The sequence below is a fragment of the Macaca nemestrina genome, chromosome X, assembly GCF_043159975.1.
Source record: "Macaca nemestrina isolate mMacNem1 chromosome X, mMacNem.hap1, whole genome shotgun sequence".
NCBI lineage: Eukaryota > Metazoa > Chordata > Mammalia > Primates > Cercopithecidae > Macaca > Macaca nemestrina.
Genome location: NC_092145.1, coordinates 49,128,291 through 49,155,316, shown reverse-complemented (window position 1 = coordinate 49,155,316; position 27,026 = coordinate 49,128,291). Strand labels below are relative to the sequence as shown.

The window sequence follows — 27,026 nt, the reverse complement described above, 5'->3', positions numbered from 1 at the left end:
TCCTTGCTGACTATGCTATCTAGGATATGGGAGATGACAACCTAGCATTGTTGTCAAGGATTGGAAGTTTTCTCTCCACTGAGCTAATAAAGGTTTCAAACCCGCACTGTCTGATTTTTTGGCTGGCTGTCTGAAAACTTAAGAAACATAACCCTGTCATAATGCCTTGGTGATAAACTCTTAAAAGCTAAACACTGGGTCCTGCCAACAGAAATCCGTATCTGACCAAAGAACTCTGTGTCATTTTAAATTTGGTTACCAGGAAAATTTTGACCCAGGCTGACCCTTCTGTTATGAGTCTCTGAAAGAATGATGGCTTCTTTCTTTAGAGTCCCCAACGCAGACAGTTTTCTTTTTTTCCATTTCATCATTACAGGAAGAGATGTGTCAAATGCAGCTCTGTGTCTCTAACCTAAATAGCGAGAATGTGGCAGGAGATGTGTTTACCCACTCACTGTGATAATAAATGGGGCTATGAGGGCCTCACCAACTTTACCTAGTTTTATGAATTTTTATAACATTATCTTAAGAGACCTAAACCTCAGAATCATTATCCATTAGCAATGTGTAGGTTTTAATGCTTCCTGGGAAATAACACCTGAACGTTAAAGGCAATAAAAGTCTAAATTTAAAGCTTAATTTTGTGAGTATGTTGCGAATAAAAAAGCCCAGCAAAAGAGGATAAAAATGCAACTTTCCCATACTGAATTGGCAGCTGCAAACCGCAAAGCACAGGAGCAAGGAATTGCCAATTGTTAATGAGGGTAGAATGAAAATGGCACTTCTCTGTATAACAAATGATTTTCAACCCCTATCCAGGAATCACCGTATCTGAAAGGGAAGTTGCTGCCAGGCCCTATAACACATAAGATACTTCTCATAACTGATCTAAGGCCAAGTGAATGCTATCATGCAGATACGGTCAGTGCAAAAGCATAGTGCAGGCCGGGAGTGGTGGCTCACACCTTGTAATCCTAGCATTTTGGGAGGCTGAGGCAGACAGATCACCTGAAGTCAAGAGTTTGAGACTGGCCTGGCCAACATGGCAAAACCCCATCTCTACTAAAAGTACAAAAATTAGCTGGGTGTGGTGGCACATGCCTGTAATCTCAGCTACTCAGGAGGCTGAGGCAGGAGACTCACTTGAACCCAGGAGGCAGAGTGAGCCGAGATTGTGCCACTGCACCACAGCCTGAGTGAAAGAACAAGACTGTCAAAAAAAAGAAAGAAAGAAAGAAAAGAAAAGAAAAAAAGCATAGTACATGAAAATACATTTTAATTTGTGTGGGAATGTAGATGGATGTAAGAGATAGAAAGAGGTCAAGGATAGTAAGTATGGTAGTTGCCGAAGATGGTTGTAGTTCACCAATATGTTCACAGAGACGTGAGACTAAGCAATACTCACGCTGGGGTTATTTCTTTTATTAATTAATTAATTTATTTATTTGAGACAGAGTCTTGCTCTGTCACCCAGGCTGGAGTGCAGTGGCGCGACCTTGGCTCACTGCAAACTCGGCCTCCCGGGTTCATGCCATTCTCCTGCCTCAGCCTCCTGAGTAGCTGGGACTACAGGCACCCTCCACCGCGCCTGGCTAATTTTTTGTATTTTTAGTAGAGACGGGGTTTCATCGTGGTCTCGGTCTCCAAACCTCGTGATCTGCCCCGTCGGCCTCCCAAAGTGCTGGGGTTACAGGCGTGAGCCCCCGCACCCGACCACGCTGGAGTTATATTCACCAATTTCCTCACAGTTCGAAAGTGAGTGACATCATCTTTGGTTCTACCAAAGAGACAGGATTCCAAGCCCAGGAGGGAGTGAATAATGGTGGAGAGAGGGCATACCTCCTGTTTTGGAGTTAGACTTTGGCTCTGATTTTGTCTCACCCTCTTCCTAGTTTTGTGACCATGGTTATTAGCAAGAGTGCCCATTTCCTTGTTTCCTGGATCTCTATTAGTTGTATCATTTATTTGCTTCTTTGTCAGTCAATTTAGGTAGAAAAATGCCATCTTATTGCTGTTTTCTATTTGCATCTCTTTGATTATTAGGGAAGGTGAATATCTTTTATGTATTAGTTTTCATCTTTATTTTGAATATTTGGGTTTTGAGGAGTCCCGATATATAGCACCTCCCTTTCTCCACTGAACAAACTGGATAGACAGATATAAAACAAACGGAGTTGCAGATGGAAGCCAAAATGTCAACATTAGTACAAGGGGAAGAGGAAGTTGCAGGGTATTGATTATTGTGAGAATCAAATGGGCTTATTTATTAATTATTACTTTATTTTATTTTATTTGAGATGGAGTCTCATTCTGTTGCACAGGCTATAGTGCAGTGGCACGATCTCAGCTCACTGCAACCTCCGCCTCCTGGGTTCAAGTCTTTCTCCCACCTCAGCCCTCTGATTAGCTGGGATTACAGGCACCCACCACCACGCCTGGCTAATTTTTGTATTTTTAGTAGAGTTGGGGTTTCACCATGTTGGCCAGGCTGGTCTCGAACTGCTGGCCTTAAATCATCTGCCACCTAGGTCTTCCAAAGTGCTGGGATTACAGGCATGATAACAGAACTCCAAATTTAAGCAAACCTACCCAAATAACCTAGAGGTTTGTAGCTGTACAGGAAAGGACAGAGATTCCTGTGGTGGCACCATATGAGCTTGCTCTCAAGGAAGTAAATATTAGGAGTGGGGAAAAATTTTTATCTCAGAACATTGTGAATGGTCTATTTATGTCTTTTGCCCATTTTTACTCTAATTTATTTCTTATTAATATGTAAGAGCTACTTTAGCAATATTTTTGCATTGAAAACAGTTTTTTTCAAGTTTGTTCTATATTTTCAAATTTGGCTTATTGTGTTTTTACCAATAAGAATTTTTTTGTCTCCAATTTCAGGATATTCAGATACATACATATCTCTTTAAGGATCTTTGTTGATGTTTTATATTTAGAAATGACTTTAGTTGAAAAAACGATGAAACTTTCTGAAAGATGAATGAGAAGACCTGAATAAAAAGGGAGACATACATCATGAGCCAGGGCCAGGAGAATTAAAATTTCAGGGAATTGTTTATCCCCAAAATAATGTATTAATTCATTGCAGTACAAATAAGAATGTAGAGGGGTTTTTTAATAGAGCTTGACCAGTTGGATCTTGAAATCGTTTTAAGAAATAAGTTGCCAAAATAGGCAAGAAAAATATGTAAAAGATGTTCTTTACTGAGTCTTTATGATAAAGGCATTTCTACCTTTTTTTTACCGCAGAAAATCACCCACTCTTGTAGTTTGAATGTAAATTACACAGACACATGTTGCCATTCCGCTTTCAATTGCTTTAAAAATGATAATCTTTTCGCTTTAAGGGAATTTCAGTTTAACTTGGTGATTCTCCACCCTTTGAGGGAAAGGCCCCCTGCTATTCCCATCACTGGGAGGGGGCGGAGCCTCGTCGGAGCCGCTCCGAAGGGAGCTGTACCCGGCCGGTATTGGGGGAGGGGCAGCATTTCAAGAGGCTGCAGCTGACAAGAAGCTTCAAGGTAATGGCTGTCTCAAAGCCAGTTATTTTCTGGGAATTTCTTCGGGCCTTGGTGTTAAAGTAAAAGAAAGAAGAAAAAAAAGAAATAGAGATTGTAGCCTGACAGAGGTGGGAATGGAATATGGTTTTGTTTGAACTGCTGTTATTGGAACGGAATTAATCCTCTGGAATTTTTGTTTCGCCCGATATTTTTAAAGTCCTCCGTGTGGGAGTGGGCGATCAGATTACAGCTTCTAAATTAAGACTTCGGTAAGACGTGCTGTTCCTGTTAATTTTTTACGTGGCATTACATATTTCTACCTTTGTTACAGATTTTATTATATTTTGACTTAAACGCATTATTCTACGCAAAAAAAAAATGATAGAAAAATGTAAACACACAAAGAGAATGACATATAGGGACACAAATATAAATGTACGTGAACATGGAAAGGGATTCAGATATGCCGTCGAGTGATAACACTTGTAAAGATGTGTATTAGTTTTCCTTAGGAAGGGAACTAAACTCCCGAGTTAAAGTCAGCATCTCTGAGTGTTCATCTCTGAGTGTTCAGATTATGGAAGTTTTTTTAAAATCTATTTTTCACTAGTTTCAGCATTTTTAGAGTTGTTTTTATTCGTGCTCATTTTTATAATAAGAGCAAAATAAAGCCAAAAGAGTTTACCCATTTTGTTTCAAATGCATGGACACACATAGACACCGCAGACACGCTCCCATACTCCCTTGTCTTTTGTCAATAGTGGAATTTTTCCTGGACCTGATCAAGTGGGTAGCCTGGTTGCTGTGTCAACTACAGCCCTGCATGTGTCCTCCCTGCAGCCCGTCCTTTCAGTCCACAGGTACAGCCATGGTCAGCAAGAGCCACTTTTCTATATCATCTAAGTTTAAGAGTGAGAAACGGATAGGATTTGGTTTATTTCTATGAACAGTTTTAAAAGTATTATGTACTATGGTGCATCCATACAATGGCATGTTATATAGCTGACAAATGAAAGTATGAACTTGTAGTGACTTGAAAAGATGTCTGAGAAGTAAAAAGAGCAAACTGCAGAATGCTAAGCACCATATTATGTCATTTAAACATAAAAGACTACATTAATATATGTGTAACCAAATCAGAAAAAATATAAACCAGCCTGCTATTGGAATTATTTGTTCAGTTGAAGAGATAGGGCAGGCTTTACTATCACTATTTAAAAAAAAATTCTTAATACATATTTAGTCTTTTTTTTAAAACAAAATCGGAAAAAAGATTGAGGTAAAATGTTGCAAAGTTGGGGGAAAATTGCATTTGAAGTGATTCACTAAAAAAATCACATTGAAAATACTTATTAGTATGCAAAAATGTTTAAACCATGAGCTTAAGCAGGACAAAAAGCTGATTTGAAATCATATGCATTCATGTTTATGTAAAGAAAAAATATGGAAAGATATACAGGAAAAATATCTTTCCAGAATTATACTTTCTTTTTATATATCTTACTCATATTTTCCATTTTCAGTAACCATGCAATTATATTTCTACAATCCAACCATTGTAGGTGAAGAGATTCGGATTCCGTTTTTTACGTAATGCATAACAAAACTAAATTTGAGCATGGTATATTCTAGAAGCCTGAGAAAGCTGCTTGCTGGCAGGATGTAGTTCCCACCGTTCTCCCACAAGGATGTTGTAGTAACAGTTCTGTTTCTCATCACAAGATGGCGCTTGCAAGATATCCTAAATTTTCTCCAGACAACTATCTTTATGAAGTGAGCAAACAAAACAATGAAATGTATTTTATTATCAGACTGTGAGACAGCACGTAGAGTGTGATTCAAATTCCACTCAAAAAATTGTATATGTCTAGAAGAAAAGCCTCACTCAAGAACTGATGTGAGGACTTAAACAGAAATCTTAAAAAATGCTGCTACATAATCTGCCCCATAGTAGAAACAAGTCAATTGTCCTTTCCCTTCTCTCCTTTTTCCACCTTGTAATTTTCCTGAATGATATTATCTTAGCATGAGCCAAATAACATAACTGACAAAGAGAGCATTTCATATTATAAGAACATGAAGTAAAAATAGATGGCATCTACATCACAGATGAGATTTCACCTCATTCCTGTGTTTTGGAATGACATACCTGTTAAAGTTTAGGCAGGGAAATTTATTTACACCTTTTCCATTCCATTGGTTTGATTCTCTGCCTGCTTTTATCAGAGATGCACTTGTCATGGGAAATCTGAGTGTGATGCCAGGTGAGCCTCAGAAAAACAATGGAACCACAAAAGTGCCAAGCAGGGTAAGGGCCCTGTCAGACAAGCAGTTGGAGTAAGAATCAAGATAGCTGAATCTCAGTGCCAGACACACTACTATCTATGTGACAGTGGGTAAGGCTCTTCCAATTTCACAAAGCATTTCATGGTAAAAACATTCTAAGTTGAGAATGTGGGATACAACTGATTTCACTCTGGCTCAGTAGCCATAACATTTTAAATTAAAAACTACAGATTCTAATGTTGGGAAAGAATTATATATGCTAAACTCCTGTAGGAAAAGTATGCAACCAGTCATAATGATGTCTAATTATGGAAGACTTGGATGTCCCAGCCATCTGCCTGACTCTCAAGAAATCCTTAAAAACAATCCTTTCCAATGGGTGGCCATGGCAACCATTCTGAGTCTCTGACTTCTAAGCTTATTCTCTTAATAAGGTCGTTGTTGTCTGGATTAGTCCAGGGGGCGCAGACCCCCAGTATCTGTGTCTGGCTGCATTGGGTATACAGGGCAGCACTGTTAGCTTAGAAGAGTCGAAAGAGGATTCCTCTAGAGTAAGCCTTAAGAGTCTCCAAAGTACAAAAATATTCATTAATAGGAATAGTGTCCCCAACATATTCCCCAGCTTTCCCTGGACATCTCCCACCACCCTCTCATACACACATACATCCATTCCTTAGATGTAATAACTATAATAAGGGCTACAAGCTGGGGCATTATAGAACTACTCTTCTTTTCTTAGATTTTTAAATATTTTCCCCCAACCACAATATGTTTATTTGTCTTGTGCCCAGTATTTATTCATCTTTTGTCTTCTCCATTTCCATTGTCCATCTTCCTACTCCTTTGAGAGAAGAAATCCATTTGCTTATTCTTTTTTCTTTGCCTTTCCTTTAAATGTATACCCTCTAGTATTGCCTATTTGAAATTACTTATTCAAGCTTCCTTGTCAGTTTTCAGGGAGGCATGAACAAGCCACAGAAGAAGAAAACTATTTAGTAGCCCTAAGGCAATAGAGGCCTCTAAAACCACTGCTTTTCTGGTTAAACCAGACAAACACAGACTAGTGACGTAAGAATTTTTGTTAGATGATTGAAAGTTCACTGATTGATTTCTAACCTGTATCCAGATAATAATTCAGATCTATGGTTTATTTGAAACTTTTTTCTTGTCCCCTTTTTTTATATGTCCATATCTACCTCTTGCTTCACACTTAAATTGTCATTGAACTTTAAAAAATTATTCTAAAATATTTTGATATTTGGTAGCACTAGTTGTTCCTCCAGTCTGCTAGTAAAGTCAGAACTCGGTCCTAAACCCATGTCTCTATGTCTGTTTGTGAATTTGTAATACGTAAGAACTTTGCCATAATACTTGCCTGAGGAACTCTGAGGTTTAGACACTGAATCTTTAACAGTGTCTCATATCTCCTTACTAAAGAACTGATAAGTACCTTTATTTAGAGTGGTGGTGTGTCCAGAGTTGGTTCCTTCTGATGGGTTCTTGGTCTCACTGACTTCAAGAATGAAGCTGCGGACCTTCCTGGTGAGTGTTACAGCTCTTAAAGGTGGCATGGACCCAAAGAGTGAGCAGCAGCGATTTATTGTGAAGAGTGAAAGAACAAAGCTTCCACAGCATGGAAGGGGACCTGAGCAGGTTGCCGCTGCTGGCTGGGGTGGCCAGCTTTTATTCCCTTATTTGTCCCCGCCCATGTCCTGCTGATTGGTCCATTTTACAGAGTGCTGATTGGTGTGTTTATAATCCTTTAACTAGACACAGAGTGCTGATTGGTGCATTTTTACAGAGTGCTGATTGGTGCATTTACAATCCTTTAGCTAGACACAGAGCGCTGATTGGTGCATTTTTATAGAGTGCTGATTGGTGCATTTACAATCCTCTAGCTAGACACAGAGCATTGATTGGTGCGTTTACAGTGCTCTAGCTAGACAGAAAAGTTATCCAAGTCCCCACTTGAACCAGGAAGTCCAGCTGGCTTCATCTCTCAGTGGCAGGAATAATTTTTGTCCTGTCCTGGCTCTTTTTCTATGGGTATCTCAGAGAATGGTGGAGTTAAGAGAGGACTCCTTTTTACTTTAAATTCCCCAGGGCAAACCCCAGATGGATTTTCCTTCTTGCTTGTTTATGCCAGGAAGAACACTGCAGTTTAGTCTGTTTACTGGAATATGCAGCGTGCAGTAGAGCTTTGTTTGTCTATGCACTGTAATGATGGGATTGTGAGGCCCTCATCAAACTTGTTTCCATTTTATTCCTTTAAAAAATGTTTCCCTTTCCATCATCCTGTCTTGACTCCTAATAGTTTTATTTATTGGCATGTGTAAGTTTTGCCTGGGAATATCTACACATTACCTGGGAAGTATAAAATCTCCAGTGTGGCAGGTTTATCCCTTTATCCCTCTAAGTCACTAGCTGGTAATTTTTCTTTTTATTCATATACATTTTACCAGGGATTATGGAGTCTCTTTCACCCTGGCAGTGAATCACTATATCTGGCTTACCATTTTCTAAACTTGGGATGCACATTATTACTAAGGTTTTCCTGATGTTCTTCCTCTTCAGGTGGGCTGATATTCAGCCAGTTGACATTAATAAGATTGAACTCTTTTTTTACAGTGAGATTCAGTTGTTACTTGTCTGTGCTTCTGCCTTGGGGAGGTCACTGAATATTTTGATTATCTATGAAATGTCTAAGATTCCTTGCTTTACCAATGTCCGTGGCCTCCTCATTGTCTTTGGGAGTGTTCTAACTGGACTGTTTATGCTTGTTGTATGGGCCTTATGCACTAAAATAATGACTTTTATTTATTCTATAACCACTCTGTTTCCCTGTCATATGTTACTCAGCTTCTGCTTTTAACTGGGTACATATTCTTAACTAGATCATTATCTCCAGATTGTAGCATTTTGTTTTCTACTTCTTTCTTCCTCCCTATTTCCTTCCTTCCTTCCTTCCTCTCTTTCCACTCATATGGTTTAGTGGCATGTGAGAACTTCAGTGTGGTTAGAGGCTCTGCCAGTGGGGATAAATTTCATGTACTGTATAATGCTGATGTCATCTGGTTTCTTGACATATGTCCTGTGCTAACTAACTCTCAATGAAAGAGATAATTAGTGAAGACATGTATTTTTAAAAAGTTATATAACTGCATCAAAAGTCACATGTTGTAGATGCCCCCCATGCTTTAAAGCAATTCAGAAATAGAAGTTAATAAAAATTAATAAAATAGATCAAAATAATTTACATTTTTAACATATTATTTCTGCACTACAGAGGGTATTTTTACACATATCTTGTGGAACCTACAGTCTTCTTTGGCAATCATTGATTCAAAGTACAAATCAAAATCCCTGTATGTATCCAGATTACTCTCACAGAAAAATACAAATGTCTTATATTGTCATATTCTGATTGGATGACTTTTTAAGACTCGGGTTTAAAGAGGTATAGTTTACATAGAGTTAAAGTCACTCTTTTAGATGTACGGTTTGATGAGCTTTGAGAAACATATACCATCATGTAACTACCAATACAGACAATCTGTATAACCTTTCCTTTACTCCAAAATGTTCCCTCCTGCCCCATTGTAGTCAATCCCTATCTCTGTCAGTTCCTGACAACCACTGATTTGATTTCTGTCCCTATAGTTTTTAGTTTTCCAGAATGTCATACAAACAGAACCATAAAGTATATAGCCTTTTACATCTGGCTTCTTTGACTTAGCATATTTTTAAAATATTCACCAATGTTGTTGCATATATCAGTAGTTTATTTCTTAATGTAGCCGAGAGGTATTCTATCATATGGATGTTCTGCAATTTGAGTATCCACTCACCAGTAGATTTGTAGTTTTTGGCAATTATGATTAAAGTTGTTAAACATTCTACAATAGGTCTTTGTGTGTACACAAGTTTTCATGTCTCTTGAGTAAATACTTAGGAGTGGGATTTCTTGTTTTTATTATAGGTGTGTGCTTAACTACATTAGAAATTGTCAAATTGTTTTCTAAAGTAACTGTGACATTTTACATTTCCACCAGCAGTGTATGAGAGTTCCAGTTGCTACACATCATTGCTAGAAGTCCATACTGTCAGGATTTTATTTTATTTTTAATATTAGCTATTCTTATAAAGGTGTTAGTGGTGTCTCATTGTGGTTTTACTTGCATATCCTCAATTACTAATGGTGTTGAGCATATATTCATGTGTTCACTTGCCATTCATATGTCTTTTCTGATGACGTGTCTATTTAAATTGTCTATTTTTATTTGGTTATTCAATAATAATATTATTTTTGAATTTTGAGAGTTCTTTGTATATTCTGGATAAAAGTCTTTCATTACATAGGTGTTTTGCAAGTATTGTCTCCCACTCTGGGTTTCCTTTTCATTTTTTGAAAAGAAGTTGTTTTCAAGTTCAATTTATTAATTTTTGATGGTCCATGCTTTTTAAATCCTAATAAATCTTTGCCTAGACCAAAATGTCAAAGATTTTCTACTTTTTTTACAAGTTATAATTTTTGATTTTATATTCAGGTCACTAACCCATTTTGAGTAATTTTGTATATCTTCTTAGCTGAAGGGAAAAGAAGAATATTTTGGCATATGATGTCCAGTTATTCCAGTACCATTTGTTGAAAAGACTACCATTTCTTCATTTAATTACCTTTGTCCAAAATCTGTTGGTCATATTTGATGGCCTGTTTGGATTCTATTGATCTATAGGTCAGTCCTATGTCAATAACAAACTCTCTTAATTACCATAGTCTTGAAATCAGGTAGTATGAATCTTCTAACTTTTGTATTTTTTTCTCAAAATTTGTCTGGCTGTTGTGGTTCCTTTGCTTTTTCCACATACATTTTGGAGTTCACTTCTCAATTTCTATGAAAAACCTACTGGGATTTTTATTGAGATTGCAATAATTCTACAGGAATGTTGGGGAGATACAACATCCTAAAAATCAGTATTTCAATTATTCTGTCAAAGAGCGTGGTATATTTTTCTATTTATTTAGGTCTTATTTAATTTATGTCATCAGTGTGTTGAAGTCTTCAGCATACAAATCTTGTACATAGTTATCCTCCCTTAGTATTTCCCAGTTTTTGATGATATTACAAATGGTACTTTTTAAAACTTGAAATTCCAAATTGTATTGTATAGAAATAAAATTAATTATTTTATATTGACTTTATGTCTGGCATTATTGCTAAACTTATTTATTAGGTTTCATAGTTTCGTAGCTTTTTTTTGGTATATCTATTGGGATTTTCTACATAGATCATCTTGTCTGTAAATGCAATTTTACTTCTTCCCTTCCAATCCATATGCAATTTATTTATTTTTCAGGCCTTATTGTATTGGCTAGGATCACCAATGTAATGCTGAATAAAAGCAGTGGAAGCAAACATCCTTGCTTTGTTTCTGATTTTAGGGAAAAAGCATTCTGTGTTTCACTATATGTTAATCATAGGTTTTTTATTTTATTTATTTATTTTTTTGTAGATGCCTTTAATCAGGTTGAGGAAGATCCATTAAACTCTTACTATGCTAAATGTCTTTTATCATTATTTGTAGAATGTTGTTCATGCTTTTTCTGTAAAAATTGAGATTTTTTTTCTCCATTTGAATCTGTTGATATGGTGAATAATATTGATTGATTGATTTGCAAATATTGAACCATCCATACGTTCCCAGGATAAACTCCATTTGGTCATAATGTATTATTCTTTTTCTTTATCATCAGCTTTGATTAATAGCATTTCGTTAAGGACTTCTGTGTCTATGTTTATGAGAGATATTGATCTGAAGTTTTCTTTATTTGTTATTTTCTAGTTTGGGTATCAGGTTAATGCTGGTATTATAAAATATGTTGGAGAGTTTTTCCTCCTTTCCTCACTCAATTGTCATCTGGCTTGCATAACTTATATTATTTGTGCTTCAGTTGGAGCCTGGAGTGCTACAGGATTTTTTTCAATGATTCTCCACTCTAAATTTTCAGTAGTCTCTTCATACTTGTGCCACCAGCGGAGGGTCTCTCTTCTTACTCTTATTCACATGACAGCAGCTCACTGCCGTTATTATCAGGTGCTAGGCTCATGGTAAGGTAGAACTACTGTCTGTTGTCCTGTCTAGCTACAGTCTTAGCGGGGCTCTATGAACATGGACCTTTAGGGTAAGCCTTTCTCAGCATTCTTTCCTCTCCCCATGGCAGCTAACCTCTGATTTGTATATGTGGTTGGTCTTTGGTCAGATATATCTTCTTGCCTCTTTCTCAGCAATAGGTGAACACTGCTTTTCATTCATGTAAGAACTGGGTTACAGAGGGTTTCCTCCAGGGCAGGGGTTTTTCCCTTCTACTTCTCCCGGAGCAGCAATGGATCTCTGCCTTTGTCCTGGAAATTAGGGGGTTTCCTATCTCTCCCTCCCAGGCAAGTAAGTTTTGCTTCTACCCCTCCACCAGAAGCAAGAGATTTTTGCCTGGGTTCAGGAGAGGGTTTGCTGCTTCTCCTCTAGTGTCTTTGCTTCTCATGACAGAAGGGTTTTGTGGGGTTGTATGTCTGTCCCCCAGCAACAGCTGATTACCTTCTGCATACCAGAACCAGTGACGTGGACTCTTTTAGGTCTCCTCCTTTGTCCCGAGTAATTTTTCTGAGCTTCTGGTTAAAGACTGTGAAAAAGAACTTGGTAGTAAGTGTGTAAGTGTCTGGGGTTCCAGATATTCCAAACTGACAAAGCTAACCATTGCTTTACTTTTAAAAGTTCATTAAAATTTCAGCTTGTATGACAGTCACTTCTGTCTCCTTGCTTGGACAAAGGTTCATATGTTTTGTCTTTCTTTAAAGGGGCTGGTCACCCTTTGGAATTCACTTTAACTCAGTTCCCTGATAGGCTCAAGGAAAGTTATGATTTTGTAGGTTGTCTAGACATTTATCATTATTAAGTTATGAATGACTTTCTCTTACATCTTTTTATATCCTAAGTGGAAGTGCAATTGGTGCTTTTGAAAAAAATATGTGTATGGGTGTTATTTGGGGATTTTTTGTTATTAAGTATGCTTTAGGAAGAAGCAGATGCTTTCTAAGGCATACTTGCAAAGACTTGCTTTTTATATAATGGTTATTACTACAGTTTTTCATTTAAATTTTTATTATTTGAATTGCTATACATTAAAATTATACTTTAAAGTATGATACACTATACTTGACCATTTTTTGTATACAGTTCTCTGGATTTTAACATTTATAAAGATTCATATAACCACCACCACAGTCAAAAAAGTTTCATCACCCTCACAACTTCCTTGGCCTGTCCTTTTATAGCCACACCCTTCCCCACCTGTAACACCTGGCAACACTGATCTTTTCACCACAGCTATACTTTTGTATTTTTGAAAATGTCATATAAATGAAATCATAAGGTATTATAAACACACCCTAGGTGACCCACCCCTTATATATTCCCCACGGTAAGAAAACACTTTTGGCTTTTATCATTGTTGTCATTATTAATAATAATACTAATGTTGTTATACAGAGTGAGTTCGTTATGGCCCTCTCTTCCAGGAAATAACCATCTAATTATTAAATAAGATCATATATCGAGTGCTTGAGAACATTGCCTGGCATATAGAAAACTTGTATAGGTATTAGATATCATTATATCTGTAATGATATCTATCTTTATCATAAAAATATTAATAGTACAATATTAGCATTTGCTATTATTGGTTATCATTTTTCTCCACCTCCTTCTACAAATTGGTGAAATAGAAAATATTATTCATGGAATTAATCTTTTCCTTTGCATTTCATTTTGAAAATGGTGCCATAGTATAGCATTTCCTGAATTATGTGCAATCTAGAAAATATCCAAAATAAAGCAAAAAAAATTTTAACATAATTATCATAGTCTGTATGCAGTTGTTTTTTTCCAAACATGTGAAATGAAGACAGAATGAAAAATATTACATTATAAAATATATAGTAAAATAAATTTCATCATTTAAATAAAGCCATATATATATTGACCTGATAATCCTCTTTAGATTATATATTAATACCTCAAAAGCATTGAAAGAATTAATTGTATAATAAGAATTATATTATTTTCATTGTATTTTTTTTTTTTTTTTGAGACAGAGTCTCGCTCTGTCGCCCATGCTGGAGTGCAGTGGCCTGATCTCGGCTCACTGCAAGCTCCACCTCCCAGGTTCACGCCATTCTCCTGCCTCAGCCTCCCGAGTAGCTGGGACTACAGGCGCCCGCCACCATGCTCGACTAATTTTTTTTTTTTTTTTTTTTTGTATTTTTAGTAGATATGGGGTTTCACCGTCTTAGCCAGAATGGTCTCCATCTCCTGACCTCGTGATCCGCCCATCTCAGCCTCCCAAAGTGCTGGGATTACAGGCATGAGCCACCGTGCCCAGCCTTTTCATTGTAATTTTTGTAAGATCAACTATTTTGTTCTCGTACTAGAAAAAAAGACTGGAAAACAGAGAGACTTTGGTAAGATAGAAGTTTAATGTTCCACTAACTTAAAGAGATTGGAATGAGGTGATCCCATTATTGAGTGGTTTAGGGTCACACGTCCCTAGTGAGTTGCATCCTTTTCTGAAGTCACTTTGTGGTCTAGAAAGGCTGCCTGAACTCTCTCTATCATGATCAAATTCTGGGAAGCAAGAGAAAGGGGGGAAGTGGAAAAAAAAATGCCCAAGCTGGCTGTTTATCCCCCTTTAGAGATGCCGTCTCTAGAATCTTCACAGCAAATTTCTGCTTGCGTTCTTTGGCAAGAAATTCCATCACATGACCATGGCTTGCAGTGAGGGAGTCTGGAAAAGACAATATTTTAGGAGATTAAACTGCCACCTTCAATACAACTAGTGTTCTGCTAATGAGGAAGAATGCAAAGAGTGGATCCTGGGTGAGTAACTAGAAGCTTCTGTCTCATTCATTACAAATATGATATACAATTGAAAAAAAAAAAAAGCATTAAACCAGTAACAGAAGTCTATAAAAGATTGGAAGGGAAAATTTCCTATGGCAGAGAGAACACTACATGTTTGTCAACCTCTGTCTCATTTTTCTCCTGGAGTCACCGGGAGATTACATTCCCCAGCCTCTATGCCTGTTAGGGCTCCATGCCTAAATTCTGGTTAGTGGACTGTTAACTAGCAGTGATGTTTGCCAGACCTGACCACTAAAACCTTCCATATGGCTCTCCATCTTCCCTCTTGTTTAGGCTGTTAGCTAGATGTAAAGAATGCAATGAAGGTCTTTAGGACCCAAGTAGATGGTAGAGCCACAGGATGGAAGAAGACTGGATCTCTTAATGACTGCTTAGAACAGAGAAACTTGCCCCTATTTGGCCCCGTGATGCCTTGAACCTTGACATCAGCAAAATAAACTTTTGGGGGATTGAACCTCTGAGATTTAAGGGTTGTTTATAGCACAAAGCATTGTATACTCTTAATTATTAGAGTCCCCAGTAATACACCAGCCTAGAGATGGCTTTCATTGATTTATTGATATTTTTATTTTAATATTAATGCTTATATAAAGGTAAATGTTAAAATTGTAATTATATATATATGAGTAATACTACATATTATATGATACAGAGGCCAAATAAAATGCTTTATTCCCCAAATTATCACTAGTGATAATTAAAATTGACTTTCTGAGTTAAATCAGAAATCTATACTTAAATTTAACATAGAATTTTGATGAACAGAATGTGCAAAATATATTTCAGACCTGTAAATAAAAACGTAAATCTAAAAAAATTAATTCCCCTCACATTGAATCACCCAAGTAAAAACAACAAAACTTAAGAAACAGAATTGTCGATTATTGATGAGGACATATGAAATGAGTGCTTTCCTGGTAAGCCAATGATTTTAACATCTAGCAAGAAATAATCACATATGTGAAGAGATCTCTGAAACTTTCCTGAAGAGTTTAAGAGAAGAACTGAATAAAAGTAGAGACATACCATGTCCTGGAAACAGAAAGATAAAAAAAAGAATTATAAAGAGATAAAGTCTCCCTCAAATAATGTACAGTTTTTGTGTAATCCAAATCAATATCCTTAGCGGTCCATTTTAATGGAGCTTGACCGGCTGGATTTAAAATTCACCTATGAGGTTAAGATGCCAGAGATGGCAAGAAAAAAATATGTAAGGAATATTAGTACCTGGGTTTTGATTATATGATAAAGTGATTTGCTGCCTCTTTTCTTCAAGAAATCACACACCCTAAGGGTTTGAATAGAAATTAAGCACACTTGTTGACATTTCACTCAAAAGTTTTTTAAAAAGGAACATTCCTGCAGTTCAACACTTCAGCGGTTTCTCTTGGCAATTCCCCCTCCCCTGATTCAGGGAGGGGCTTTCTGTTCTTCATAGAGCCAGGGGGCGGACCCTTCTCTGAGCCTCTAGGAAAGGAGCTGTGCCTGGCCAGTCTTGGGGGAGGAGCTGCATTTCACCAGGCTGCAGCTGACAAGAAGCTTCAAGGTAATGGCTGTCTTAAAGCTATTTATTTTCTAGTGACTTCTCAGGATCTTAGAGTAAAGATGAGAAAAATAGGAGTGGCAGTCTTGCAGTGGTGGGAAAGGTGTGTGGTTTTGAGAAGTGCTGGCATTTTCAAGGAGTTAATCCTCTGGAATTTTTGTATCTTCCAATGCTTTACAAGTCCACAGTGGGAGAAGGGGTGATCAGATTACAGCCTCTAAATTAAGGCTTCAGTGCAGCATGACTTTTCCTGCTAATTTATTGAGTTGGCATTCCCTGTTTATATTGTTAGACACTCCGTTATTGTTTGAATGTTTAGGCATTTATTAATTTGCACAGAAAAATAACTTAGAAGTATTTGACAACATGGGGGGAAATACACCTATAAGTTGATTGATACATAAAAAGACTGTATGTGTCACATGTTCATGAGCATGGAAAAGGGATCAAATATGTAGTTGAGTGAAGATACTTTCACATAATATATGCATGTATATATGTGATTTTTAAAATCTGGAAGAAAATAATCTCTCATGTTAACAGCATTTCTGTGTGACCAGGTCACCATTGCAATATTATTTTTTAACCTATTTCAGCATCTTTAGAGTAGATTACTCAGTGATTATTTTTATAATCATGAAAGAAAAATGAAGCTGAAGCAGCATACCCATTTTGTTTCAAGTACATAAACACACATAGACACACAAAGACATGCTCCCATATCCCCCCATCTTCTGCCAATAGTGGAAATTTTCCAGGACCTGATCAAGTGGGTAGTGTAGTTGCCGTGTCAACTACAGTCCTGCATGTGTCCTCCCTGCAGTTTATTCTTTCAGATCACAGATACCAGCGTGGTCAGGAAGAGCCATTTTTCTGTATCATCTAAGTTTAAGAGTGAGAAACAGAGGATTTGGTTTATTTCTATACACAGTTTTCAAAATATGTGGCATGGTACATCTATACAATGAAATACTATGCATTTGGCAAATGTCTGAGAAACAGTATAAGGTGAAAAAAATTATATAATAGCACATACTATATGTTCTCACTTAAGAAAAAGTATGTATGTTAGTATACCTATGTATGTTACTACAACCAAATCAGGAAAAACATATCTATGAAAGTTTTAACAGGATTACTTGTATAGTTGTAGAGACAGGGATGGCTTTACCATTTTCTACTCTTTAAAATTATTTATATATATTTATTTGGGGTTTGTTAAATCTTCAGGGAAATATTGAGATAAAATGCTACAGGCTTGGGGGAAAACCTCATTTAAAGTAACATATCAAATTATGTGGAAAATCTTGAGGTGAAAGATGTTCAAGCTATGCTCTTGAGTGGGATCTGAGGCTGGTTTCAAATTTTCAAATGAGATACATTTATCTTTATATGTAAAAATGTTCTAGAAATACATATAGAAAATATTCCTAGCAGTTATTTGTCTAGGGTTGTACTTTATTTTGCATATATCTTTCTGCATCTTCTCAATTTTTAATAAGCTTCTGGATGTTTTCATAATCAGAAACACTGTAGTTGAAGACATTATGATCTGGTTAGAATCCCACACAACAAAACCTTAAATTTAACATAGAAAATTCTAGAAGCCTGAGAAGACTCCTGGCTAACTGGATGTAGTCCTTATGGAATAAGGATGGAAACTACATCTGATAGTGAGTGAAGTTCCCTTCAACTCATGAGTAATTCTGGTTGTCATCATAAGAGGGCACTTGACAGATTTTCTAAATTTTCTCCAGCCAACCATTGTTATGAAGTAGACAAACAAAGCAATGAATCTATTTTGTATTAGTAAACTATGAGACAGCATGTAATTGCAATTCCACTGAAAAAAAACTGTATGTGTAAAGAAGAAAACTTCCACATGATAACTGATGTGAGTATTCAAACAAAATCTACATGCTGACTCATACCACTCCACCATACTTTTCTTCAGAGATGATTTCAACATAAACTAAATAGCATAAATTTATCCCAGAGAGCATTTCAAATTATAAAAATCAGAAGGAAAATAAACATGGCATCTACATCACAGATGAAATTTTGCCTCATTCCTATGTTTTAGAATTACATACCTGTTAGAGTTTAGGTAGGGAAAATTCTTGACACCTTTCCCATTTCGTTGGTTTTATTCCCTGCCTTCCTTTTGAACAGCATAGGTTAATATCAGAGATGCACATGACCTGGGCAATCTGCATGTGATACCAGCCAAGCCCCGGGAAGACAGTACAGCCACAGAAGTGCTGAGTCTGGTGAAGGCCCTTCTGGACAAGCAGTTGGAGTGAGAATCAAGACAACTGGACCACAGGACCAGACCCACCAGGATCCACGTGACAGTGGGTAAGACTCTTCCAATGTCACAAAACATTTCACGGTAGAAACATGTTGAGAACTTGGAGAATAATGTATTTTGCCTCCTGCTCTACAGCCATCCTAGCATTTTAAATTAAAAGTCATATTTCCTGTTAGAATCATGTTAGGTTGATAATTTGGGGTACAATTCATTTTGCTCCCTGTTCTGCATCCATGACACTTTATAATTAAAAGTTGTAACTTCTAGTTTGGAGAAGAATCTCACTTTTTAAACCTTTATGAAGAAATCACCCAAGAGGCTATTCAGGTGTCTTCCTGAGGTTCAGGCCAATGGCCTGACTCTCCAATCCTTTGTAATGATCCTATCCAACAAGTTGTCATAGCAGTAATTCTGACTCTCTGCCTTCTAAAATTATGCTTTTAGAAGAGTCATTGTATTTTTGTCTGGGTCCAGGAGATACAGACCCTGTTGTCTTTGTCTGCCTGCTCTGGGTGAACAGTGGAGCACTTGCAGCTTAAAAAACATAAAGCTGTGTTTTCAACTAGAACACTGCTCCTCAAAGAGTTATTTTTAAACATGTAGCATTAGAAGCACTTAAGAACTTTTTAGAAATACAAACTTTTGAGCACAAGCCAAACCTTCTGAATAAAACTCTCACGATGGGGCCTAGAAATATAAGTCCTCCAGATGATTCTGACACATGTTAAGTTTGGAGACCCACTGCTATAGGTATGACATTAGGGACACAAAAGTACCAAAGTATGTACTTACATAAATAGAGTTCCTGACATCCCATCACAAGCTCTCCCACCTCTCCTTCCATGTACATGCATTCCCTTCTTAGTAAGCATGTTCAATAATGAGGGCAAATTCTTGAATTTGAGGTATTATAAAACAACTTTTCTGGTTTTTGCCCACCCCCGCCCCTGCAATCTTATATTATGCTGCCTCCTCTGTCTCATGCCCCACTGAGCATTGTTTTTTTTATCTACTCTCCACTTGTAATTACTCACCTTCTGTTTTGGCAAAATAATTGTATTTGCTGATACTTTTCTTCTTTTCCTTTTCCCTATTTCAGTATCTTCCGGTATTGTCCCATTCAAACAACGTTTTCAAGCTTCCTTGGAAAATTGAGGTGGAGAACAGGCCACACAAACTGTAAACCCTTTGTAGTCATAAGACGAAAGAGGCTTTGTTAAGAGTATTGTTTTGGGTAGAACTTGCATTAGCAGTTACAAAGACAGCCACCTCAACTTTGGTAATAACCCTTGGCACACAAATATAAACCATAATGGAGTCTGAGTATGTCCTGTGCCACTGGAAAGACCAGTTATGGCCAGCAAAAGTTTTGTCCAGATCTGAAACTTCATCAAACAGTAAGAGGAAAATGGGATTTTCTCTGGAAGTTCAAATACTCTCACTAGATGAAAAAATTAAAATGGACAGCACAGAAACAGAAATCCTAAATAAATCTCAAATTGAAGCCATTGCTGCCTCATTAGGACTACAGTCAGAGGACAGTGCTCTGCCTAAAGAGGAAACTGCCTATGGAAGATCACTAAAAGTGGCACTGGATATTCTGAATGAGAGAACAAATTTGAGTCAAGCAAGCACTTCAGATGAAGAGGAGATCACTATGCTGTCTCAAAATGTACCACAAAAACAGTCTGATTCGCCCCCTCATAAAAAATACCGGAAGGATGAAGCCGACTTACCAGAGTGTCTTCAGGAAAGTGAAAACTCAGCATGCTTATTAGCATCTTCAGAGAGTGATGATTCCCTGTATGATGATAAATCACAAGTGCACACAATGGCCAATACTATTCCAAGTGAAGTGGAAACAAAGTCATTACAAAACTCTAGCTGGTGCGAGACTTTCCATTCACTTTCAGAAGATAATGATGAAAAAGAGAACAAGAATAAGATTGATATCTCAGCAGTTATGTCTGTGCATTCTGCAGTAAAAGAGGAAAGTGCATATGTTAAAGATGAAAAGTTTGCTCCACCCTTGTCATCAGATATCCTCACTATGCCCAAAACTTTGAAAGAAGAGAGCCAGGATACATGCCCAGAGACCCTGGCTGTTCCTTCTGAATGCTCTGCTTTCTCAGAGAATATTGAAGATCCTGGAGAGGGTCCCTCAAATCCATGCTTAGATACCAGTCAGAATCAACCTTCTGTGGAATCAGAGATGGGGGCTGCAGCATGCCCTGGGAGTTGTTCAAGGGAATGCCAGGTTTCATTTAGTGCCTCTAACCCTGTCTGGGATTATTCACGTCTTATGAATAGTGAAAGAAATTTTCAGAGAGTGGATTTTGAAGAACTTGAGGAAGACGGTCAAGCCTCTGACAAGTCATTGCTTCCAAGTCGCATTAATCTTTCTCTATTAGATGATGATGAGGAAGACGAAGAACTTCCACGCTTCATTTTACATTATGAGACACGTCCATTTGAAGCAGGAATGATAGTCTGGTTTAAATATCAGAAATACCCATTTTGGCCAGCAGTGATTAAAAGTATCAGACGAAAAGAGAGGAAAGCAAGTGTGCTTTTTATTGAGGCAAACATGAATTCTGAAAAGAAGGGCATTAGAGTAAATTTTAGAAGATTAAAGAAATTTGATTGTAAAGAGAAACAAATGCTAGTGGACAAAGCCAGGGAGGATTATAGTGAGAGTATTGACTGGTGCATCTCACTAATTTGTGACTACAGAGTTAGAATAGGCTGTGGTTCTTTCACAGGCTCTTTGCTTGAATATTATGCTGCTGATATGAGTTACCCAGTTAGGAAAGAAATAAAACAGGATACTTTCAGGAACAAATTTCCAAAGCTGCATAATGAAGATGCCAGGGAACCGATGGCTGTGACTTCCCAGACCAAGAAAATGTCCTTCCAAAAAATTCTCCCTGACCGGATGAAGGCTGCTCGGGACCGAGCCAACAAGAACCTGGTGGACTTCATTGTGAATGCGAAGGGAGCAGAGAACCATCTTCTGGCCATTGTAAATGGCACTAAAGGATCCAGATGGCTGAAATCATTTTTGAATGCAAATAGGTTCACACCCTGTATTGAAACATACTTTGAGGATGAAGATCAGTTGGATGAAGTGGTGAAATATTTACAAGAAGTCTACAATCAAATAGATAAAATAATGCCAACTTGGATAAAAGATGACAAAATTAAATTTATCCTAGAAGTTCTTCTGCCAGAAGCAATTATTTGTTCAATTTCTGCTGTTGATGGGTTAGATTACGAGGCAGCTGAAGCAAAGTATCTAAAAGGACCATGTCTAGGCTACAGGGAAAGAGAATTATTTGATGCAAAAATAATATATGAAAAGAGACGAAAACCACCAACAAATGAAGCTCACTAAATGTGCTGAAAGTTGAAACCATGACAGGGAGCTCTCATAGATACTAGTTGAAAAAAATCTCTGAACAATTCTCTCTTAATACATATTTTCTGCAAATGGGAGAATGGATAATGTGTTCACTTCTTTTTTGAGATACCTAGGATCTGTGGTTATAATTACATCTTTATTTCCTTTTCTTGCGCTTCTTCAAAGTTAATTTTGTCAACATATTTCAGCAGTTCTACTTTCCCATACATTTTTAGAAAGCATAATTCCTAAATGATTTAGAAGGGAAAGTACCATTTTGTTTTATGACACTTTAGAATCTATGCTGTATTGTTAAATATATTGTGCACAATTATTTTAATGTTAAAATTGCACTGGTGTTAGATATTAACCAAGATGATTGGAAAAAAGTCTAAAAGATACATCATTTCTATATTCCTCGCTTAATTTTTATAAAATATTGGGTTTTCCCTCACGTAGTTGAATTATTTTTCTTGCCATGCCTATTTATTTTTGCAAAAAAATTATCTGATGTATAGAACCAAAGATAGATTTGCTTTGCTATATATTATAACTACACTTGCTTTTGCAATAAAACAACTTGTAATTCAAAAATGAAGATTATCTGCATGTAGTATTTATGTGTGTGAATAACATCTTGGCATGCAGAAAATAATTTTGGCTGCTTTTAACAGAATTGTTCATTCTACACTTCCCTGAAATTCCATTTTTGGGAGTGTCTGTCCTTCAATGGCTGAATAGTTCCTTAAATCAGTCAAGCTCCTGGCTATCTTCATAACTAACAGTGAGTGGGTCTTCTTAATATAGGTGTCTGACCACATGTGGAAGGCAGCTAGACTTATTGTATTTACAGCCTGGCCACTCTAGACATATGAATCCAGGCTGACTGCTTAAGTGCCCATCTCGTTTGATATAAACTGTAGAAAAGGCAAGCACTTTGTTCTGAGTCTTTTATCTCCAAATACATAGTTGTCTCAAACCAAGCAAGCTTTATCAAAATGGCTTATTTGTAGAATAGTTTCAATGATACAAATGCCAACTGGCAAGTCATTCCAAACTGCTTGAAGGAGTAGATGGACCAGAATCTGAGAATTTGGAAATAGGTCACAGAAAAAGCCTCCATTTGGCTAAATATGACAATGTCTGAGTATGGTTAAACATACACAATTAAAAGTCTGAAGCCAACGAGTTGTTTATTCTAACTTGAAATATATTTTTGTGAGAAAAAATGTTAGAAAAGTTAGTTTATTTAAAAAACTTGCTGTGAAAGGAAATTCTAAGGGCTTAACATGAAGCTGTCTGCATTTTTACCTGTTAGACAATGGTCGCCCTTGGGCTCTTGTTATACATTCACATGGCTACGCGTTTATGTAAAGTTTGCAAAAATTTGGTGTTTTGATTTACAATAAAACTATTATATTATTCACCTTGGATTTTTACATCATCCTACTTGAAACTGTGCAGCTACATAAGTGGTGTTTCTCCAAATTTAACACACACACACACACATAAAATGTATATATATGATTTGTTTGGAATTTTTGGTTCTTGTAGTTGCCATCATCTTAACACTTGCTATAAGTTGTCATTCTAAATAAGTATTCCCTTTCATGTTGATTTTGTATTACTTTAATAGAAAGCCTACTGAATTTTATAAGCCGCATGTCCCACAAAACCTCTCTGGACCCTGACTAAAAAAGACCAAGACTTCTTAGACATACAGCCTCTATCAATCCAAATACCTTCCTCATTGCCCTAAGAAGTGATTTACAACAAACCATCATCACACTGTATGTGGATTTTATACCCTGGATAAAACACACTTATTTGCTCTATAATTGTATTAGTCCATTTTCACACTGCTGATAAAGATACACCAGAGACTGGGCATTTTACAAAAGAAAGAGGTTTAATGGACTTATAGATGCACATGGCTGGGTGGGGGCCTCACAATCATGGCAGAAAGCAAGGAGGAGTAAATCACATCTTACATGGATGGCAGCAGGCAAAGAGAGAGAGAATTCATGCAGGGGAGTTCCTCTTTATAAAACAATCAGAATTCATGAGACTTATTCACTATCATAAGAACAGCATGGGAAAGACATCCCCCCATGATTGAATTATTTCCCATTGGGTCCCTCCCATAAAACATGGGAATTCAAGATGAGATTTGTGTTGGGACAAAGCCAATCCATATCATTCCACCCCTGGCCCATCCCAAATCTCATGTCCTCACATTGCAAAACCAATCATGCCTTCCCAACAGTCCTCCAAAGTCTTAACTCATTTCAGCATTAACTCAGAAGTCCACAGTCCAATGTCTCATCTGAGACAAAGCAAGTTCCTTCTGTGTACGAGCCTGTAAAATCAAAAGCAAGTTAGTTACTTCCTAGATACAATATGGGTATAGGCATTGAGTAAATACAGCCATCCCAAATGGGAGAATTTGGCCAAAACAAAGGGGCTATGAGCCCCATGCAAGTCTGAAATCCAGCAGGGCAGTCAAATCCTAAGTCTCCAAAATGATCTCCTCTGACTCCATGCCTCATACCCAGGTCATGCTGATGCAAGAGGTTTGTTTCCATGGTCTTGGGCAGCTTCACTCTTGCAGCTTTGCAGGGTATAACCTCCCTCCTGGCTGTTTTTATGGGCTGGCATTGAGTGTCTGCGGCTTTTCGAGGTGCACGGTGCAAGCTGTTGGTGGATCTACCATTCTGGGGTCTGGAGTATGGTGGCCCTCTTCTCACAGCTCTATTAGGTGGTGCCCCAGTAGGGACTCTGTGTTGGGGCTTCAACCCCACATTTCCCTTCTGCACTGTCATTGCAGAAGTTCTCCATGAGAGCCCCACACCTGTAGCAAACTTCTGCCTGGGCATCCAGGCATTTCCATACATCCTCTGAAACCTAGGCAATGGGTCCCAAACCCCAATTCTTGACTTCTGTGCACTGGCAGGCCCAACACCACATGGAAGCTGCCAAGGCTTGAGGTTTGCACCCTCTGAAGCCATGGCCCGAGTGCTACATTGACCCCTTTCAGCAATAGCTGGAGTGGCTGGCACACAGGGCACCAGCACTGCACACTGCACAGGGATCCTGGGCTGCACACAGCATGGAGATCCTGAGCCTGGCCCCTGAAACCACTTTTTTCTCCTAAGCCTTTGAGCCTGTGATGGGAGGTGCTGCTGTGAAGACCTCTGACATGTCCTGGAGACATTGTCCCCATTGTCTTGGGGATTAACATTCTGCTCCTCATTACTTATGCAAATTTCTGCAGCTGGCTTGGATTTCTCCTCAGAAAATGGAGGGGTTTTTTTCTATCACATTGTCTGGCTGCAAATTTTATGAACTTTTATGCTCTGCTTCCCTTATAAAACTGAATGCCTTCAATAGCACCCAAGTCACCTCTTGAATGCTTTGCTGGTTAGAAATTTCTTCCACCAGATACCCTAAATCATCCCTCTTAAGTTCAAGGTTCCACAAATCTCTGGGCCTGGAGCAAATTGCCACCAGTCTCTTTGCTAAAACATAACAAGAGTCACCTTTGCTCCATTTCCAAACAAGTTTCTTATCTCCATCTGAGACCACAGCCTGAATTTCATTGTTCATATCATTATCATCATTTTGGTCAAAACCACTCAACAAGTCTAGGGAGTTTCAAATTTTTCCACATTTTCCTGTCTTCTTATGAGCCCTCCAAACTGTTCCAACATCTGCGTGTTACCCAGTTCCAAAGTTGCTTCCACATTTTCAGGTATCTACAGCACACCCCACTCTACTGGTGCCAATTTACTGTATTAGTCTGTTTTCACAATGCTGATAAAGACATCCCAGAGACTGGGCAATTTACAAAAGAAAGAGATTTAATGGACTTCCCATTCCACATGGCTGTGGGGGACCTCACAATCATGGCAGAAGGCAAAGAGGAGCAAGTCACATCTTACATGGATGGCATCAGGCAAAGAGAGAACTCGTGTGGGGGAGTTCCTCTTTATAAAATGATCAGATCTCATGAGACTGCACTATCACAAGAACAACATGGAAAAGACTTCCCCCCATGATTCAGTTATCTCCCACTGGGTCCCTCCCACAACACATGGGAATTAAAAATGAGATTTGGGTGGGGACACAGCCAAACCATATCAATAATGTTGTGTCCCTCTGATTTCAATATAATACCCACCTTTAGTTCTCTCAGTGGAGCTATCTCTGTCTCCTGGTTCTAATATTTGTGTTATTACCTCATTCATTCATTCATAGCATTGTGAGTCAAGAGAGCAAGTGATATGTGACTAAAGCTCAACTTCAAGGGTAGATTTCAGGTGCCATAGAAGGGAAATATTACTTCTGTGACCCAGATGAAAATCTAATTTCTAAGATGAGTAGGATGCACTACATCATCATAGTGAGAAATTTTGATTAACTTTGTGCACAGACTGCCTGTACTTGAAAACCAGAGCCCAAGTTTCCTCATATCTGTGAGTTCCCAAGTGTCTGTTTTGTTTGTGGTAAAGATTGGACACCTGATCCCTCTTAAGATGTCATTTATTTTGGGGCATATTGAAGTTAAGGGAGGAATGCCTCAAACATGCATCCATTCTCCTCTTTGAATGAATCACTGAATGGCATTTGAGATGTGAAAATGGATGAATTTGGCTTCCAACACACTGTGGACTCAGATCCCTTCCAGCCTGAGTAGCTGTTAAGGCAACTCTAAGATTGCCCTAAGCTGGATCTCTAATGTAGGTTTGTGTGTCTGATTGGAGAGCCTGACTTCTTATCCACCCTAACCCACTGGGTTAAGGAAACCCTCATCTTTTCTAGTCATAAGGCAGACTGCTGAATATCAGGCCCAGCTTCTAATCTGGCCCAGGTCTACAGAGCTGCAAGAACACCACATACATAATGCTTACAGATTTAGATAGATCGATCGATATATAGATGATAGATAGATAGATAGATAGATAGATAGATAGATAGATAGATTGATTGATAGATTGA

The 27,026-nt window shown here is 37.8% G+C and overlaps 1 protein-coding gene across 6 annotated transcripts in view; it reads left to right on the top strand.

Moving 5' to 3' along the window:
- Positions 1-23,454, top strand: part of PWWP3B (PWWP domain containing 3B) — a 28,719-nt gene extending 5,265 nt beyond the window's left edge. For 3 of the 6 annotated variants that reach the window (XM_011772482.3, XM_011772481.3, XM_011772483.2), the window contains 2 exons: positions 18,490-18,675; positions 19,728-23,454. In XM_011772482.3, the coding sequence (XP_011770784.1) occupies positions 19,941-22,022 (2,082 nt within the window). In that variant the 5' untranslated portion in view covers positions 18,490-18,675; positions 19,728-19,940 and the 3' untranslated portion in view covers positions 22,023-23,454. Of the gene's footprint in view, positions 1-3,520; positions 3,782-14,545; positions 14,730-16,188; positions 16,321-18,489; positions 18,676-19,727 lie in introns of those variants that run through there. The other 3 variants (XM_011772486.3, XM_011772485.3, XM_011772488.3) reach the window with 3 other exon arrangements.
- The last annotated feature ends 3,572 nt before the right edge of the window (positions 23,455-27,026 follow it).